Below are 19,243 nucleotides of genomic sequence, written 5' to 3'. Positions count from 1 at the left end.
TTTTTATATGCATTATCTAATTGAATCAAATGGGAAAGCTCACTCTGTACATTGAATAAATTTATACTCTGATATTTATTCAAGATTAAAAGATATTAAATGAGTAAGTTGGAATTTATATTTGGGGCTGATTCCTCATATTCCATGGTTTGTCTCACTACTTATTGCAATACACATTATAAAACTTTCCATGTTAGAGAGATCCAGAGTATAGTCCTTGTTCTAGACAGATAGATGAGGTGGGTGATTTGGAATGGGCTGACACCCCCTTCAGTCATTCCACAGTGTTATCACTGTGGTTCAATGACCTCGACGGAGGCTTTCTGGTGTTACTCTCATGTGGTATTATATAGTTTGACAGATGTACATGACAGTAAGGGAAAGGGAAATTAAGAAACTACAACAATAAATTGTCTTCAGCTGAGTCTTAAGTTGTTTACTTTATTTTTTGTAGTAATTGATTAAATATCCAGAGAAATGGAAAACTTCACCTCTGGAGGAACATTCTTCCTCATGGGCTTCTCAGATATTAGGGAGATCCAGATCTTACATGCGGTCCTGTTTTTGCTAATTTACCTAGCAGCCATACTGGGGAACCTTCTCATCATCACCCTCACGACCAAGGATCATCAGCTCCACACTCCAATGTACTTTTTCCTGAAGAACCTGTCTTTTCTGGATCTCTGCTTCATTTCCATCACTGTTCCAAAATCCATCATGAACTCTCTAATGAATCAAAACACAATTTCCTTTCTTGGATGTGTTTCACAGGTCTTTTTCTTCTTCCTCTTAGCCAGTACAGAAGTAGCACTACTCACAGTCATGTCTTATGACCGCTATGTTGCCATCTGCCATCCTCTCAGATATGACATCATCATAGGCCATGAAGCTTGCATACAGATGGCCACCTCTTCATGGATCAGTGGATGTCTCAATGCAATTCTTCATACAGCTTCTACCTTTTCCATATCCATATGCGGGCCTCCTGAAGTTAATCAGTTCTTCTGTGATGTCCCACAACTCCTCTCTCTTGCCTGTTCATATAACATTGGGGAATTAGTAGTCATTGGCCTCAGCCTACTGTTAGATTTTGGCTGTTTTGTGTTTATTGATATTTCTTACTATTATGTATTCTCCACTGTGCTGAGGATGCCCTCTGTAGAAGGCAGGCACAAAGCTATCTCTACATGTTTGCCTCACCTCATTGTTGTGACTCTGTTTCTCTCTTCTGGGTTTTTTGCCTATTTACACCCCTTATCCAAATCTCCATCACTCTTTGATTTGCTAGTTTCAGTATTCTATACTGTGGTGCCACCCACCATAAACCCCCTCATCTATAGTCTGAGAAATAAGGATATGAAGATGGCACTAAGGAAATTGTTAATGAGAAGATATTGTCTATCAAACTAAAGAGTTAATATTGCATACATTGTGATCTTTTTATTCACTGACATGATTATATAAATAATCCATTTCATAGTCTAGTAATAATACTGGATATATAGAGTAAAAGTTATCATGAAAAATTTAATTGTACTCATTAAAGTGCAATTAAGAAGCATCCTCATTGTTTAGATCAAGTTGATGGCAAAACCCATAGGTTTCTACTTGGAAGTGTACAGATATATGCTGACTTATATTTGTCATACTAATGGGAAGGTCCTTTTCTGTGATGAATGGTAAATTGTACAGGATACTGGAACATCAGAAATAAACTTGGGCTCTTCTAGATAAACTGATAATGTAGTAACTCTTAAGAAAGTTAATATGTAAAATGCCACATGACACAATATACATAATGCATTCTCAAATTAAAGGAAATAGACAGAGGTAGGTGATGTCTGCACAGCACTGTGAATGTATTAAATGCCACTAAACTGTACATATTAAGATGTATAATTTCATGTTGTGTTGATTTTATCTCAACAAGGCAAAAGTAAAAACAATGTGTTGTCCATCTGACTTCCCCTTTTCATAAGGTACTATATGACATTTTCTGGCATCATTTGTGTCCCTGAAGTCTAGTGAGAAGACACAGATATACAAAATGTGATTTTATTCAAAGTGCTAAGTGGAAAAAAAATCTGTATTCAAGAATAATCTATCCAGCAAGGCTATCTATTATTCAGAACAGAAGGAGAGATAAAGAATTTCCCAGAAAGGGGTGCCTGAGTGGCTCAGTTGGTTGAACATCCGACTTCGGCTCAGGTCATGATCTCCCATTTCATGAGTTCGAGCCCTGAGCCAGGCTCTGTGCTGACAGCTCAGAGCCTGGATCCTGCTTTGGATTCTGTGTCTCTTTGTCTCTCTGCCCCTCCCCCACTCACACTCTGTCCTTTCTTTCAAGCATAAACAAACATCAAAAAAAAAAATAAATAAAAATAAAAGAATTTCCCAGAAAAACAAAATTAAAGGAGTTCGTGATTACTTAACTAACCCTGCAAGAAATATTAAAGGGCACTGTGAACAATGAGGAAGACAAGAAAGGATCATAGGAAGTCCCCGAAGCAATGAGAAAATGAATAATAAAATGACAATAAATACATATCTATCAATAATAACTTTGCCTTTAAATGAACTAAATGCTCCATTGAAAACACTTAGGTGTCAGTATGGATAAAAACAAAACAATACCCATATATATGCTTCCTACAAGAGACTTCTTTTAGATTTAAAGTTATGTACAGATTGACAGTGGGGGTATGGAAAAACATTTATCCTGCCAAAGAATGCCAAAAGAAAGCAAGAGAAGCAATACTTATATCAGACAAACTAGACTTTATAAGAAAGACAATAGCAAGAGATAGAGAAGGACACAATATATTCATAAATGGGACAATCTAACATGAAGATCTAACAATTGTAAATATTTATGTACCTGACATGGAAGCACATGAATATATAAAATAATAACAAACATAAAGGAATGATTTAATAATGATACACTAATAATAGGGAACTTTAACTCCCCACTGACAAATGCATGAATGTTAAACGACATGCTGCTAAACACTGAATGGATCAACAAGGAAATGAAAGAAGAAATTTTAAAAACACATGGAATTAAAAATAAACACAATGATCCAAAATCATTGGGATGCAGCAAAAGAAGTCCTATGAGGGATATTTATAACAATACAGGCCTAATTCAAGAAGCAAGAAATTTTTAAGATATAAAACCTAATCTTACACCTAAAGTAGCCAGAAAAAGAAAAACAAAGCCTAAATCCAGCAGAAGGTAGGGTATAATGATGATTAGAGCAGAAATAAATGTTATAGAAACCACACACACACACACACACACACACACAAACAACCCACAATAAAACGAATCAATAAAATCAGGAACTGGTTGTTTGAAAAAAATATATACAAACTTCTATCCAGACTTATCAAAAAGAAAAGTGAAAGGACACAAATAAACAAAATCAAATATGGGACCAGAGAAATAACATGCAACAGCACATAATTTCAAAGAATTATAAAAGTACATTATGAAAAACTATATGTGGATAAATTGAAAACTTAGAAGAAGTGGTAAAATTCCTAGAAATTATAAAATACCAAAACTGAAATAATGTGAATTAGTAAACTTGAACAGACTGATGACTTGCATAGGAATTGAAAAGTAATCAAAAAATCTCCCAACAAAAGGGGACCAGAGGGCTTCACAGGTAAATTCTACAATACATTTAAAGAAGAGTTATGACCGGGGCACCTTGGTGGGTCAGTTGGTTAAGCATCTGACTCTTGACTTTTAGCTCAGGTCATGATCCCAGTGTCCTGTTATCAAGCCATACATTGGGCTATGCATGGAGTGTGGAGCCTGCTTAAGGTGATCTCTCTCTCTAGCTCTGCCACTTTCCACTACTTGCTCACTTTCTCCCTCTCTAAAGTACAAAAATGAGTAAAGAAATAAATAAGAGTTATCACCAAGTCTTCTCAAACTATTACAAAAAAAATAGAAAAAAGAAGGAAAACTTTGAATTTTAGTCTATGAAACTAATATTACCTTGATACCAAAACCAGATAACAACAACAACAAATAAGAAAACTATAGGCCAATATCCCTGATGGATAGAGTGCAAAAATTCTCAATAAAATACTAACAAACCAAAACTAACTACATTTTAAGAAATCATTCATGACAATCAAGTAGGATTTATTCCTAGGTTAAAAGTGTTGTTCAATATTCATATAATGTGAAACACCACATTAATAAAAGAAAGGATAAAAAATGTGATCACTTAAATACATGTAGAATACATGTTGACAAAGTACAACATCTTTTAATAACAAAAACTCTCAAAGAAGGTTTGGAAGAAGTATAATTCAAAATAATAGAGATCATCTATGGAAAATGCACAGCTAGTGTCATCTTCAACGGGGAAAAACTGAGAGCTTTTCCTCTACAGTTAGGAACAAGACATGGATGTCCACTCTCGGCACTATCATTTAACATAATGTTGGAAGTCCTAGACACAGAAATCAGACAACAGAGAAATAATATGCATCCAATTTAGCAAGTAAGAAGGAAAACTTTCACTATTGGCAAATTTAATATTATATATAAAAAAATCTGAAAGACTCCACCCAAAAATTGCTGGAACTAATAAGTGAATTCAGTAAAGTTGAAGGAAACAAAATCAACTCACAAAAATCTGTTGCATTTATGTACATGAATAATGAAGCAGCAGAAAAGAAAATTAAGAAACCGATCTCATTTACAATTGCACCAAAAGCATAAGATATCTAGGAAAAAACACAACCAGAGGTGAAAGACCTGTACTAGACATTTCCATGTTCATAGATTGCAGGATCAAAGATTGTTAAAATGTCTGTACTATGCAAATCAATATACACATTTAATGCAATCCCCATCAATATACCACCAGCATTTTTTCACAGATCTAGAACAAACAATCCTCTAAATTACATGGAAACACAAAAGACTTGAATAGCGAAAGCAATCTAGAAAAGTGAACACATTATGGAGGCATCACAATTCCAGACTTCAAGTTATATTACAAGGTTGTAGTAAAAAAAACAACATGTTACTGGCACAAAAATAAACATATACACCAATAAACCAGAATTGAAATACCAGAAAGAAGTCCACAACTATATAGTCAATTAATCTTCTATAAAGCAGGAAAGAATATCCGGTGAGGGGTGCCTGGGTGGCTAAGTTCGTCAAGCTTCTGACTTCAGCTCAAGTCATGATCTGATGGTCAGTGAGTTCAAGCTCTGTGTCATGCTCTGTGCTGACAGCTCAGAGCCTGGAGCCTGCTTCAGATTCTGTGTCTGTCTTTCTCTCTCTTTGCCCCTCCCCCACTCATTCTCTCTCTCTCTCTCTCTCTCTCTCTTCCAAAGGAAAAGAAAACTAAATATTTTTAAAAATTAAAAAATATTTTTAAAAAGTAGGAAAGAATATCCAATAAAAAAAGAGAGTCTTTTAACAAATGGTGTAGGGAAAACTGTACAACAACATGCAGAAGAATGAAGTTGAACCACTCTCTTATACCATATACAAAAATAAATTCAAAATGGATTATAGACTTAAATGTGAGACTGAATCATAAAAATCCTAGAATAAATCACAGGCACTAAATTCTTTGACATCAGACATAACAAGTTATTACTAGATATGTCTCCTGAGGCAAGGGAAATAATAGAAAAAATACATGATTGGGCATTATCAATATGAAAAGCTTCTGCCTGCACAGTGAAAGAAACAACAAAACTAAAAGGCAACCTAAGGAATGGGAGAATATATTTGCAAATTGCCTGCCCAATGTAGGGTTAGTTTTAAAAATATATAAAGAACATATATAACTCAATACCCAAAAAATGAATAATCCAATTAAATAATGAGAAGACATGAGTATATCTTTTATCAAAGAAGATATACAGATGGCTGATAGAAAAATGAAAATATACTCAACATCATTCAACATTAGGGAAATGCAAATCAAAACCAAGATGAGCAAGCACCTCTCACCTGTCAGAATGGCTAAAATTAACAGCACAAGAAGCAACAGGTGTAGGCAAAGATGCAGAGAAAGGGAACCCTCTTAGACTCTTGGTGGAAATTCATAGCAATTTTGGAAAACAGTATGGAGGTTCCCGAAAAAGTTAAAAATAGAGCTAGATTATAATCCAGTAATTGCATTAGGAGATATTTACCCCCAAATACAAAGATACTAATTCAAAAGGATGAATGCAACCCAATGTTTATAGCAACATTATTTCTAATAGCCAGATTATGGAAAGAACCCAATTGTCCATCAGCTAAAGAATGAATAAGGAAGAAGCAGTGAATATATACAATGGACTATTACTCAGCCATAAAGAAATGAAATCTTGTCATTTGCAACTACATGGATGGAGCTACAGAATATTATGCGAAGAAAAATAAGTCAGTCGGATAAAGAGAAGTGATTTCACTCACATGTGGAATTTAAGAAACAAAATGAATATCAAAGGGAAAAAAGAGAGAAAAGCAAACCCAGAATCAGGCTTTTAGCTATAAACAACCAACTAATGGGTACCAGAGCAATGTGGGGTGTTTGGGTTAAGGATATAGTGGTGATTAATGAGTGTACTTGTTGTGATGAGCACTGGGTTTTTATGCAAGTATTAATTCATCAAATTGTACACCTGCAACTAATGTGTCACTGTATATTAAATAATGGAATTTAAATGAAATCTTCAAAAAAGTATCCAGCAGAACTAGCTATGATAATTAATAAAGGTGGTTACACTAAAAAACAGATTTTCAATGCAGATGAAACAACCTTATATTGGAAGATGTTATATAGTACTTTCATACCTTGAGAGTAGAAGTCTGTGTTTGCCTTTGAGTCTTCAAAGGATAGGCTATCTCTCCTTTAGGCACTAATGTATCTGGTGACATTAACTTGAAGCCAATTGTCATTTACAAGAGTGAAAATCCTAGGATATTAAAAACTATTCTAACTCTATGCCTCTGATTTATAAATAGAACAACAAAGCCTGCATGACAGCACATCTGTTGCCAACATGGTATTAAAAGTTTAAACCTATTCTTGAGAAATACTGCTCAGAAAACAAACAAAAAACATTGATTTTAAAATATTACTATTCATTGACAATGCATCTCGTCACCCAAGAGCTCCAGTGAAGGTGTAAAATGAGATGGACATTGTTTTTATGCCTGATAACACAACATTTATTCTGTATCCCATGGATCAAGAAGTAATTTTGATTTTCAAATTTTCTTATTTTAGAAGTACATACCATAAGGATATAGCTATCATGTATAGTGATTCATCTGATGGATGGTGTTGGGGGTGTAAATTGAAATCCTTCTGGAAATGATTCACCATTAGGTGCTGTTAAGAATCTTCATAACACACGATAAGAGGTCAAACATCAACAAGAATTTAAATGAAAGTGATTTTAAACTTCATGGGTGACTTTGAGGGTTTCTTGTTTTCAGGGCAGCAAATAACTGCAGATTTGGTAGAAACAGCAAGAGAACTCTAATTGGAAGTGAAGCCTTTTCTTTCAGATTGCATAATTTGTTGGCATGTAATTGCTCATAAATTCTTTTATTACTGTTTGTATTTTCACAGTGTTGGTTGCGATCTCTCTTTCATTCGTGATTTTATTTGTTTGGGTCCTTTCCTTTCTCTTTATGATCAATCTGGCTGTTATCAACTATCAACTTGTTAATTCTTTCAAAGAACCAGTTACTGGTTTCATTGATTTGTTCTAATGCTTTTGTTTTTCTTTTTGTTTCTTTTTTCTTTTTTTAAATTATTTTTATATTAGTGATTTCTGCTCAAATCTTTATTATTTCTCTTCTTCGGCTAGGTTTGGGTTTCATTTGCTATTCTTTTTCCAGCATTTTTCTAGGTGTAGGATTAAGCTGTGTATTTGAGACCCCCATTCCTTAATTAGAAAGGCTTGGGTTGCTATAGACTTCCCTTTTATAACCAACATTGCTGCATCCCAGAGGTTTTGGACTTTTGTGTTTACATTTTCATTGGCTTCCATGTAATTTTTAATTTTGTCTTTAATGTTTTGGCTCACTCATTCATTCCTTAGTAGGATGTTCTTTAATCTCCAAGTATTCATGCTCTTTCCATTTTTTTCCTTCGGGTTGATTCTGAGTTTCATAGTGTTGTGGTCTGAAAATATGCATGGTATGATATCAATCTTTTTGTAATTGTTGAGGGCTGATTTGTTACCCACTATGTGATCTATTCTGGAGAATGTTCCATGTGCACTCTAGAAGAATGTGCATTCTGGCGCTTTAGGATGAAATGTTCTGAATAAATCTGTTAAGTCCATGGTCCAATGTGTTATTCAGAGCCATTGTTTCCTTTTTGATTTTCTACTTACCTGATCTGTCCATTACTGTAAGTTGGGTATTGAAGTCCTTACTATTATGGTATCATTATTAATGAGTTTTTATTATGTTTGTGATTAATCAAATTTTATATTTGGGTGCTTTATATTGGGGGCATACATATTTACAACTGTTAGGGCTTATTGGTTGATAGACACCTTAACTATGATATAATGTCCTTCTTCATCTCTTGGTACAGTCTTTATTTTAAAATCTAGTTTGTATGATATGAGTATGACTATTCCAACTTTATTTTAGTGATCATTAGCATGATAGATGGTTCTCCATTCCTTTTCAATTTGAAGGTGTCCTCAGGTCTAAAATGGGTCTCTTGTAAACAAAATATAGATGGGTCTTGGTTTATTCTTCATTCTGATGCCCTATGTCTTTTGATTGGAACATTTAGTCCATTAACATTGAGAGTGAGTACTGAAAGATATGAAGTTGTGCCATTGTGTTACTTGTTGAATTAGTGTTTCTGATCTCTGAACCGTTTTAGTCTTCATTACTTTTTTCATTTTGTTTTTCTTTGTCTTTTCTCCACTCAAAGGACACCCTTAAAATTTCTTGCAGGACTGGTTTAGTGGTTACTAACTTCCTTAATTTTTGTTTATCTCGGAAACTCTTTATCTCTCCTTCTATTTTGAATGAGAGGCTTGCTGTATAAAGAATTCTTGGCTATATATATTTCCAATTTAGCATGCATAATATATCCCGCCACTCCTTTCTGACCTTCCAAGTTTCTGTGGATGAGTCTGCTATGAACCAGATCTGTCTTCCTCTATGGGTTAAGGACTTTTTTCTCTTGCTACTTTCATAATTCTTTCCTTGTCTGTATATTTTGTGACTTTAGGATATGCCTTGGTCATGGTGGATTCCTGTTGAATCTAATGAAAGTTCTCTGTGCTTCGTGGATTTTGATGTCTGTGTCCTTCCCCAGATTAGGAAAGTTATTTGCTATTATTTGCTCCAATAAACTCTCTTCCCCTTTTTCTCTCTTTTCCCCATCTTGGACTCCTATGAAGTATTATTCAAATGTTGTTCCCTTTTAAAAAGTTACTGATTTCTCTAAGTCTTGTTTTGTAATCTCTTGCCTATGTTGCCTTCTTTTTTTCTGCTTCATTATTCTCCATAATTTTGTCTTTTATATCACTGATTTTCTGCCTTGTCTAAATGGACAAATATCTAGAAATATATAAACTATTAAAACTGAAACAGGAAGAAATAGAAAATTTACACATACCCATAACTCAGTAAATAACTTGAATCAGTAATCAAAAAATTTCCCAACAAACAAGAGTCCAGGGCTGGATGGCATTCCATGGGAATTCCATAAAATGTTTAAAGAGGGCTTACACTTATTCTTTTGAAGCTGAATCCAAGAATTAGAAATGGAATGGAAAACTTCCAAACTCATTCTATGGAGCCAACAGTACTTTGATTCAAAAATCAAAGACCCCGTGTGATGCTAAGTGAAATAAGCCATACAGAGAAAGACAGATACCATATGTTTTCACTCTTATGTGGATCCTGAGAAACTTGACAGAAACCCATGGGGGAGGTTAAGGGGAAAAAAAAGAGGTTAGAGTGGGAGAGAGCCAAAGCATGAAAGACTCTTAAAAACTGAGAACAAACTGAGGGTTGATGGGGGGTGGGAGGGGAGGGTGGGTGATGGGTATTGGGGAGGGCACCTTTTGGGATGAGCACTGGGTGTTGTATGGAAACCATTTTGACAATAAATTTCATATATTGAAAAAAAATCAAAGACCCCACAAAAAAGGAAAAATACAGACCAGTTTCCCTGATGAACATGGATGCAAAAATTGTCAACAGAACACTATAAAACAGGCTCCAATGATACATTGAAAGACTTATTCACCACAATCAAGTGGTATTTATTCCTGGGATACAAGTTTGGTTCAATATCTGCAAATCAATCAATGTGATACATCACATCAATAAAAGACAGAATAAGAACCACATGATCCTATAAACAGATGCAGAAAAACATTTAACAAAATACAGCATCCTTTCTTGATAAAAACCCTCAAGAAAGATAGAAGAAACATACCTGAAGATCATAAAGGACATATATGAAGCACCCACAACTAATATCATCCTCGATGGGGAAAAACAAAGCTTTCCACCTAAGGTCAGGAACATGACAAGGATGGCCACTCTCACCACTGTTATTCAAGATAGTGTTGGAAGTCCTAGCCTTAGCAATCAAACAGCAAAAAGTAATAAAGAGATTCCAAATTGGCAAGGAGGAAGTTAAGCTTTCACTCTTTGCAAAAGACATGATACTCTTTGTGAAAAACCCAAAAGACTCCACCAAAAACCTGCTAACTGATCCATGAGTTCAGCAAAATTGTAGGATATGAATTCAATGTACAGTATTCAACTGCATCTCTATACACCATTAATGAAGTAGCAGAAAGAGAAATCAAGGAATTAATTCCATTTATAATTACTCCAAAGACTGTAAAATACCTAGAAATAAATCTAACCAAAGAGTTAAAAATCTATACACTGAAAACTACAGAAAGCTTATTGAAGGACAATGAAGAAGACACAAAAAATGGAAAAACATTCCATGTTCATGGATTGGAAGAACAAATGTTGTTAAAATGTTGATACTACCCAAAGCAATCTACATATTCAATGCAATTCCTATAAAATAACATCAGCATTCTTCACAGAGCTGGAACAAACAATTCTAAAAGTTGTATGGAACCACAAAAGTCCCCCACATAGCCAAAGTAATGTTGAAACAGAAAACAAAAGCTGGAGGCATCACAATTCCATACTTCAAGGTATGTTACAAAGCTCTAATCATTAGCATAGGATGGTAGTGGCACAAAAACAGACAAATAAGTCAATGGAATAGAATAGAGAACCCAGAAATGGACCTAGAAGCATATGGCCAAGTAATCCTTGACAATGCAGGAAAGAATAGTCAATGAAAAGATACAGTCTCCTCAACAGATAGTGTTGGGAGAAGTGCACAGTGACATGCAGAAGAATAAACCTAGACCACTTTCTTACACCACACAAAATAAACTCAAAATGGGTGAAAGACCTAAACATAGTACAGGAAGCTATTAAAATCCTAGAAAGAAAATAGGCAACAAACTCTCTGATTTTAGCCATAGCAACTTCTTACTTGACATGTCTCATGAAGCAAGGGAAACAAAACCCAAAATGAACTATTGGGACTCATCGAGGTAAAAATATTCTGCACAGCAAAGGAAACAGTCAACAAAATTAAAATACAATAGATGGAATGAGAGAAGATATTTGCAAATGACATATCAAATAAAAGGTTAGTATCCAAACTGCATAAAGAATTTATCAAGCTAAACACCCAAAAAACAAATAATCCAATCAAGAAATGGGCAACAAACATGAACAGGCACTCTTCCAAAGAAGACATCCAGATGGATAACAGATACATGAAAACATCCTCAACATCACTCATCAGCAGGGGAATAAAAATCAAAACCACACTGAGACACCACTTCACACCTGTCAGAATGGCTAAAAATAACAACTCAGGCAACAGATTTTGATGAGGATGCAGAGAAAGAGGAACCCTTTTGCACTGCTGTTGGGGAATGCAAACTGGTGCAGCCACTCTGGAAAGTGTGGAGGTTCCTCAAAAATTTAAATATAAAACTACCCTGTGGCCCCAAAATTGCACTACTATATAATTAATCAAAGGATAAAAAATTGCTGATTCAAAGCGGCACGTGCCCCCCAATGTTTATAGCAGTGCTATTGACAATAGCCAAAGTATGGGAAAAGCCAGAATGTCCATTGACTGATGAATGAATAAAGAAGATGTGGTATACACACACACACACACACACACACACACACACACACACACACACTCTAATATTAGTCTGCAATCAAAAAGAATGAAATCTTACCATTTGCAACAACATGGATGGAACTAGAGTGTATAAGTGAATAAGTCAGTGAGAGAACGAAAGATACAATTTCACTCATATGTGGAATTTAAGAAACAGAACAGATGAACATAGCATAAGGTAAACAAAAGTAAGGTAAAAACAGATGGGGATAAAAACCATAAAAGACTCTTAAATACTGAAAACAAACTGAGAGTTGATGGAGGGGTGTTGGGTAGGGGGCTGGGCTAAATGAGTGATGGGAATTAAGGAGGTCACATGTGGGGATGAGCACTGGATGTTATAAGTAAGTGATGAATCCCTAAATTCTAGTCCTGAAATCATTATTACACTGTTAACTAACTCAGATTTAAATTTAAAATATAATAAATAAATAAATAAATAAATAAATAAAGCCTGACAATGTTACTTGTTGCAATCTCATAATAAACTTTAATGGATAAAGAGTGGCTTCTTACTGCTGAACAAAGAATTTTTTTTTGACCTGGAATCTACTGGTGAGAAACTATGAAAATTGTTGAAATAACTACAAGTGGATTTAGAATATGACATAAACTTAGTTGATAATCAGGCAGGGTTTTAAAGGATTTACTCCAACTTTGAAAGAAGTTATACTGTGGGTAAAATGCTGACAAAAGCATTAATTATTACAGAGAAATCATCCATGAAGAGAAAGGTCAATAGTTACAGCATAATTTATTATTGTTTTTTTTTTAAATGTTTGTTACTTATATTTGAGACAGAGAGGGTGGGTGGCTGAGAGAGGGAGAGAGACAGAGTATCCCAAGCAGGCTCTACACTGTCAGTGCAGAGCCCGACATGGGGCTGAAAATCACTAATGTGAGACCTTGACCTGAACCCAAATCAAGAGTTGGTCACTTAACTGAATAAGCCGCCCAGACTCCCCTGTTATTGTTTTATATTAAGAAATTTCCACAGCCACCTGCACCTTGATCAACCCTGATTAGTCAGAAGCCATCAACCTCAAGGTAAGACCACTCACCAGCAAAAAGTTTATAACTCACTCAAAACTCAGATGATGGTGAGTATTTTTTACCAATAAATATTTAAATTAAGTATTAAAGTTTTTCTGTAGACATAATACTATTGCACACTTACTAGCCTAGAGTATAAACATAACTTTTATATGCCATAGGAAAACAAAAAAAATCATTTGATTCAATTTATTATATTTACTTTGGTGCCATGGTTCAGAACTGAAATTGCCACATCTTTGAAGTACTTCTGTCATTTAAAAAAAATTTTAGGGGCACCTGGGTGGCTCAGTCAGTTAAGCGTCTGACTTCAGCTCAGATCATGATCATGCATTCTGTGAGTTCAAGCCCCACATAGCGCTCTGTGCTGACAGCTCAGAGCCTGGAGCCTGCTTCAGATTCTGTGTCTCCCTCTCTCTCTGGCCCTTCCCTTCTTGAGGTCTCTCTCTCTCTCTCTCTCTCTCTGAAAAATAAACAAACACTAAAAAATTAAAAAAAATAAAAATAAATAAATAATTTAACGCTTATTTATTTTTGAGAGAGAGAAGGTGAGTGGGGGAGGGAGAGGGAGAGAGGAAGACACAGAATCTGAAGCAAGCTCCAGGCTCCAAGCTGTCAGCACAGAGCCCAATGCGGGGCTCAAACTCATGAGCAGTAAGATCATGACCTGCACCCAAGTCGGATGCTTAACCGACTGAGCCACTCAGGTGCCCTGAGGTACTTCTGTCATTTTTAAAGATATTGGCCAGCGTGAAGGAACCTTATTGAAATAAATTGTATGTTACTTGATATTGAAGTAAAAAAATATTTAAGATATATTGATGGACTGAGTTTAATCATCATTATTCTGAGTCTCCAAAAACTGGTTCTGTATTTGCATTGAGTTTCTTCATAATTAATTCTCCTGGCAATGGATTATAATAAATTGTATTTAATAGTTCTAATTCTGTACACATAGGTATTTTTCATCATAAATAACTATTTTCAGAAGAAAAAAATACTGAATTTGTGTAATATGCAGAGAAAATTTTCAATGACAGTAAATATATATTGATTTCTTAGAAAAATGATTTGTGTATCTGTCTCATTTTCAAGTCATTGATTTGTATTATACAAATGCTAGATGTACAATATAAAATGATTATATATATATATATTTGGGAATATATATATATATATATATATATATATATATATATTTGGGAATTTTCATGTAAAGTGTAGTTTTCTAAGAAATAAGAACATTGATGGGAGGCCTGGGTGGCTCAATCAGTTAAGCGTCTGACTTCGACTCAGGTCATGATCTCGTGGTTCGTGGGTTTGAAACCCATGTCAGGCTATGTGCTGGCAACTCGAAGCCTGATACCTGCTTTGGATTCTGTGTCTCCCTCTCTCTGCCCCTGCCCCGTTCATACTCTGTCTCTCTCTCTCAAAAATAAATAAACATTAAAGTTAAAAAAAAATAAAACATTGGGAATCCGTCATATAGTGGCAATTCATGGATACTCAAAAGTCCATGTTTGTACCCAGAATATATGAATATGTTATTTATATGGAAAAAAAGGACATTGGTGATAGAATTAAATTTATAGACCTTGATACGGAGAGGATATCCTAGATAATCCAGTTGGGTTCAATGTAATCACATAAAATCTTAAAAAATGAGAGTCTTTCTCAACTGTAGTCAGAAAATCAGAAAGATGGCCCTATGAGATGAACCTTACTGGGCAATGTTGACTTTTAAAGATAAAGTAAGGAGGCCCATGATTCAAGGAATGTGGGAAACCTCTAGAAGCTGGAAAATGCAAGGAAACAGATTTTTCCCTAAAGATTTGAGACGATAACATAGCCCTGAAATACCATAATTTTATTTCAGTAAGTCTGACCTATAAAAACGTGAAATTTGTGCTTTTAAGCTATTAGGCTTATGGTAATCTGTATGTGCAATAATAGAAAACTAAAACACTGAATGAAAGTCAGTATTTCATTATCAATGTGCCACATTTGATCTATAGGATGTTTAAAATTGATTAGAGGAGAAATATTCTATCTATCTATCGATCTATCTATCATCTATCTATCATCATCTACACACTCTCAAAATGTCTTTAACTGTTAAAACATTTTGCATATTCAAACAACTAGACCCTATAAATCACACCTGGAATGGAAATTTTGTAGCTATATCCAACAATAGATGTGAATCTCAGAGACAATATTAAGCACAAGAAACTGGACATACAGGAAATACCCTGTAAAATGTCATTCATCTTCTATAAATATTTAAAACAGGATGTTTTCAGAAGTCAGGATAACACTTATGTTCAGTGTTGAGTTGTAAAGGAGGTTCTGGGGTGTGATTTGTTCTATGTATTCTAGATGCTGATAAAATGGGTGTGTGAAGTTTGTAAAAATATGTTCAGCTGTATTCATAAAATATGTGCACTCTTCTTTATGTAAAATATACATAAAGTATTTAACCAAAGAAGTAAAGCCCGTCAGATGTTGAGGGAGTAGAAAAATATTTCTGACCCAATGATAATGAATATCCACCTGTGCTCTGGAACAATCTGAAGAGGAGTTGGGTGATTTTACACATGTCTGAGGGAGGAGACTTTCCTGGCCTTGGCACAGATCACCGTGGTTGGAGAACCATAAAATGTGGCAAATATAAAAATACATAATGGTATCATAAAACAAAGATTTTGTTTACACCCAGGGTGCATTAGATACTAAGAAAGAACAAAGACTCCCGATTATGACTGCACATTGATTATTCACTATACTGGCAGAAACATTGAGTGCTATTCACCATCAGATTTATGTTTTTAAGTTTGTTTATTTATTTTTTTTATTTTGAGAGACAGTGAGGTGGAAGATCAGAGGGAGTGGGAGAGAGAGAGAATCCCCAGCAAGTTCCCCACTCTTAGTGGCTGAGTCAAGGTCAAGACTTGGATGCTCAACAAATTGAGCCACCCAGACACCACCAGATTTATTTGATTTAACAAATCAGTATGATATCACACTTTTTGCATACAGAAATATCTAGAATCAGATCCACACTGCTCTGCCCAAATGGATGCTATTTGGATTAATAGAATGTTAATGTAACTTTGCACATATATTTCACTTCTGTGATGTTAAAATATTGCCTGAAACATGGCATAATGTAACAAATTCTATTCTCTAGTTACAATTTTTTCCTGTGCTAATAAGTAACTTTACCAACACCTTTTCTTCCCATAATAATTGAAGCAACAATATTGCTATATCATGGATTATCTGCTGAGTATGTTGGTAAAAGTCACTGGGGTATACGGACATCCTGCTGAACACAATACCAGCTGAAATGCATCTCTATAGATATGGGTAATGGTCTTTCCATAACTTATATTTACTTAGTTGTGAAGAAAAAAACAGTTATATAACAAAGGGCTTGAAACTTTATTGTTAGGGGGCATACCAAAAAAAAAAAAAAAAAAAAAAAGGAAAACCAAATCAATAATGTTTACAACAAGGAAATTTTTTAAATACAAAATTATGACCAAAGACTTAAAATTCCAGGCCACGAACATATGAAGATGAGACAAAATATCTAGAACTAGTGTGAAAAATTCTGTGATGAGTATTAATACAGAAGCCAATAAATGTAAAGAAACATGGCAATCAAAGGCATTTTACTGGTAGATGGAAAACTTTAATTTTGGAGGGTGAAATACAGGAAGGTAAGATTGTTTTTACTGAATTATAAGGAGAGAAAGTATATGATAACCAGAAAAGCCTAATGCATAATGACAGATTCCAAGAACTAGAAGTTATTCTGTGTGAATGAAGAAGATGCTTTCTACAAAAGAGTGGATGGAAAATAACATTAGAAAAGAGATGATTTTAGGGGCGCCTGGGTGGCTCAGTCGGTTAAGTGGCCGACTTCGGCTCAGTTCATGATCTCGCGGTCCATGAGTTCGAGCTCCGCGTGGGGCTCTGTGCTGACAGCTCAGAGCCTGGAGCCTGTTTCAGATTCTGTGTCTCCCTCTCTCCGACCCTCCCCTGTTCCTGCTCTGTCTCTCCCTGTCTCAAAAATAAATAAAACGTTAAAAAATTTTAAAAAAGAAAAGAGATGATTTTATGGTATGTAAAGAAAAAAAAATCCAATCTGAAGTCAAACGAAATGAAGAAGAAAATTGTAAAAATTGCTGATGATCCCAATAACCAGAGTTAATTACTTTATTATATTTTGCATTACATATTTTAGATTTTTCTAACATACAAATATAGATAAATGTGTGAGCACATACATATTTTACAAAGATGATATGAATCCTTACATGCTCTTTAGTGCACTATTTTCTTTCACAAAACAATATGTGATATGCATTTTTCAAGTCCACATATAGGATTTACACTATCATTTTTATATCTACATTAAAAAGCTTGGAATATTGTCTTTTATCCATTTTGAATAAATATTAAGAACACTTTAAGCATTCTTTAATTTTATTATAAAAATAAGTTATATGAACATCAGTGGATTATATATTGAAAGGCAGATAGAGAGACAGAAAGAGAGAAATTTTTTTATATTTCTTTGCAGTGAAATTTTCTAAAAAAAAACCTCTTAGATGCCTGAGCCTATTAGAACACGAAATTTTTATAAACAGATAAATTATGCTAGATCCCACAATGAGGGTACTTCTGAAATAGGTTATAGTTCCTTGCTTCCTCTTTAGATGTATATGTATTGCAGATCATTTTCTTAATTTATCAATAGAATTTATAACTATTTCAATATTTTAGAAAAAATATGATATAATTGGCTCTTTCTTCTTTGTGAAATATAAGTTAATAAAAGCACTGAACACTGAACACATTTATAGTCTAACCTTTTCTTAATATTTTCACATGGTATTTGCATTTGCTTTAATTAATTAGCTTTTACATTTATTCTGTTCTTGAGTGTTTTTATAGCTATACTTCCAAAACTTGAATTTTTCATATTTCTCTATTTCTTTATTAAGGATGTTTTGTTTAATTGTTACAAAATGAGATGAAAGTTCAAGGGATAAAACTTAATTCATTTTTAAGTGGTATATGGTTTGTTTAGTTTATATTCAAAGTCTTCTCTTTTTTATATAAATTATAACAGTACAGTGGTAGCAGTATAGAGAATAAAAACTAAGAGATTAGGGAAAAAGGAACAATTTATTTTTTTATCAAAACTTCCTTGTCACTCTTAAATGTTCTGGGGTATCTATATTCACATCCTAGAGTAAAACAACCACTCAAACAATTATCTGTGACATCTATGGTTCCTCATCCGCCCAATCTTATGAGTGGCTGGGAAGGAAATGTTAGCAGGTAAGACTGTGCCTAATCTTTCCTCTTCTAATGACACATGTAAAAAGAAATAACCAGATCAAATCTTTTTTTTTGTAATTAATGAGATCTAATGAGATCTTCTGACAGTAATTTCTAGCAGAAAGGGAACTAAAAGTGTTACTTATGGAATGTGTTTAGGAGGATATATCCCACTTCTCTGGATTGCTTATGGTAAATAAATTTAGAATTAATGGGTAAGTAGGCAAGGATGCTGAAACATAGGTACCAATTATATAGTCATTTTATACTGAGTGGAGTAGTTTCTTGATCTAAGTACCTCCTTCTGTGCAAGGTAATATCCATCAAGTATGATTTGGAGACATCATATGTTACATGTAGGTCATGGCATGGTTTTCTTTTTTCTTTCTTTCTTTCTTTCTTTCTTTCTTTCTTTCTTTCTTTCTTTCTTTCTAATTTTTTTTAATTTGAAGTAGAGTTAATATACATGAGTTTCAGGGATACAACAGTGAACATTGTGTGTAATCTATATATTACACAATGCTCACCATGGTAAGTGTAGTTTCCATCTGTCACCATACAAA

The 19,243-nt window shown here is 34.3% G+C and overlaps 1 protein-coding gene across 1 annotated transcript; it reads left to right on the top strand.

Annotated features, from left to right (window-relative positions):
- The first annotated feature begins 477 nt into the window (after window positions 1-477).
- LOC101100977 (olfactory receptor 14A16-like) lies at window positions 478-7,492 on the top strand. Its single transcript, XM_045061427.1, has 3 exons — window positions 478-1,379; window positions 6,298-6,316; window positions 7,481-7,492. The coding sequence occupies exons 1-3, from the start codon at window positions 478-480 to the stop codon at window positions 7,490-7,492; spliced, it is 933 nt and encodes a 310-aa protein (XP_044917362.1).
- The last annotated feature ends 11,751 nt before the right edge of the window (window positions 7,493-19,243 follow it).

The sequence above is a fragment of the Felis catus genome, chromosome A1, assembly GCF_018350175.1.
Source record: "Felis catus isolate Fca126 chromosome A1, F.catus_Fca126_mat1.0, whole genome shotgun sequence".
NCBI classification, from domain to species: Eukaryota; Metazoa; Chordata; class Mammalia; order Carnivora; family Felidae; genus Felis; species Felis catus.
The sequence above is the reverse complement of the archived record's forward strand: the minus strand, read 5'-3'. Positions and strand labels throughout refer to the sequence as shown.

Excerpts from the sequence above, each read along its gene's own strand:
- LOC101100977 (XM_045061427.1), top strand. The coding sequence starts at position 478 with ATGGAAAACTTCACCTCTGGAGGAACATTCTTCCTCATGGGCTTCTCA.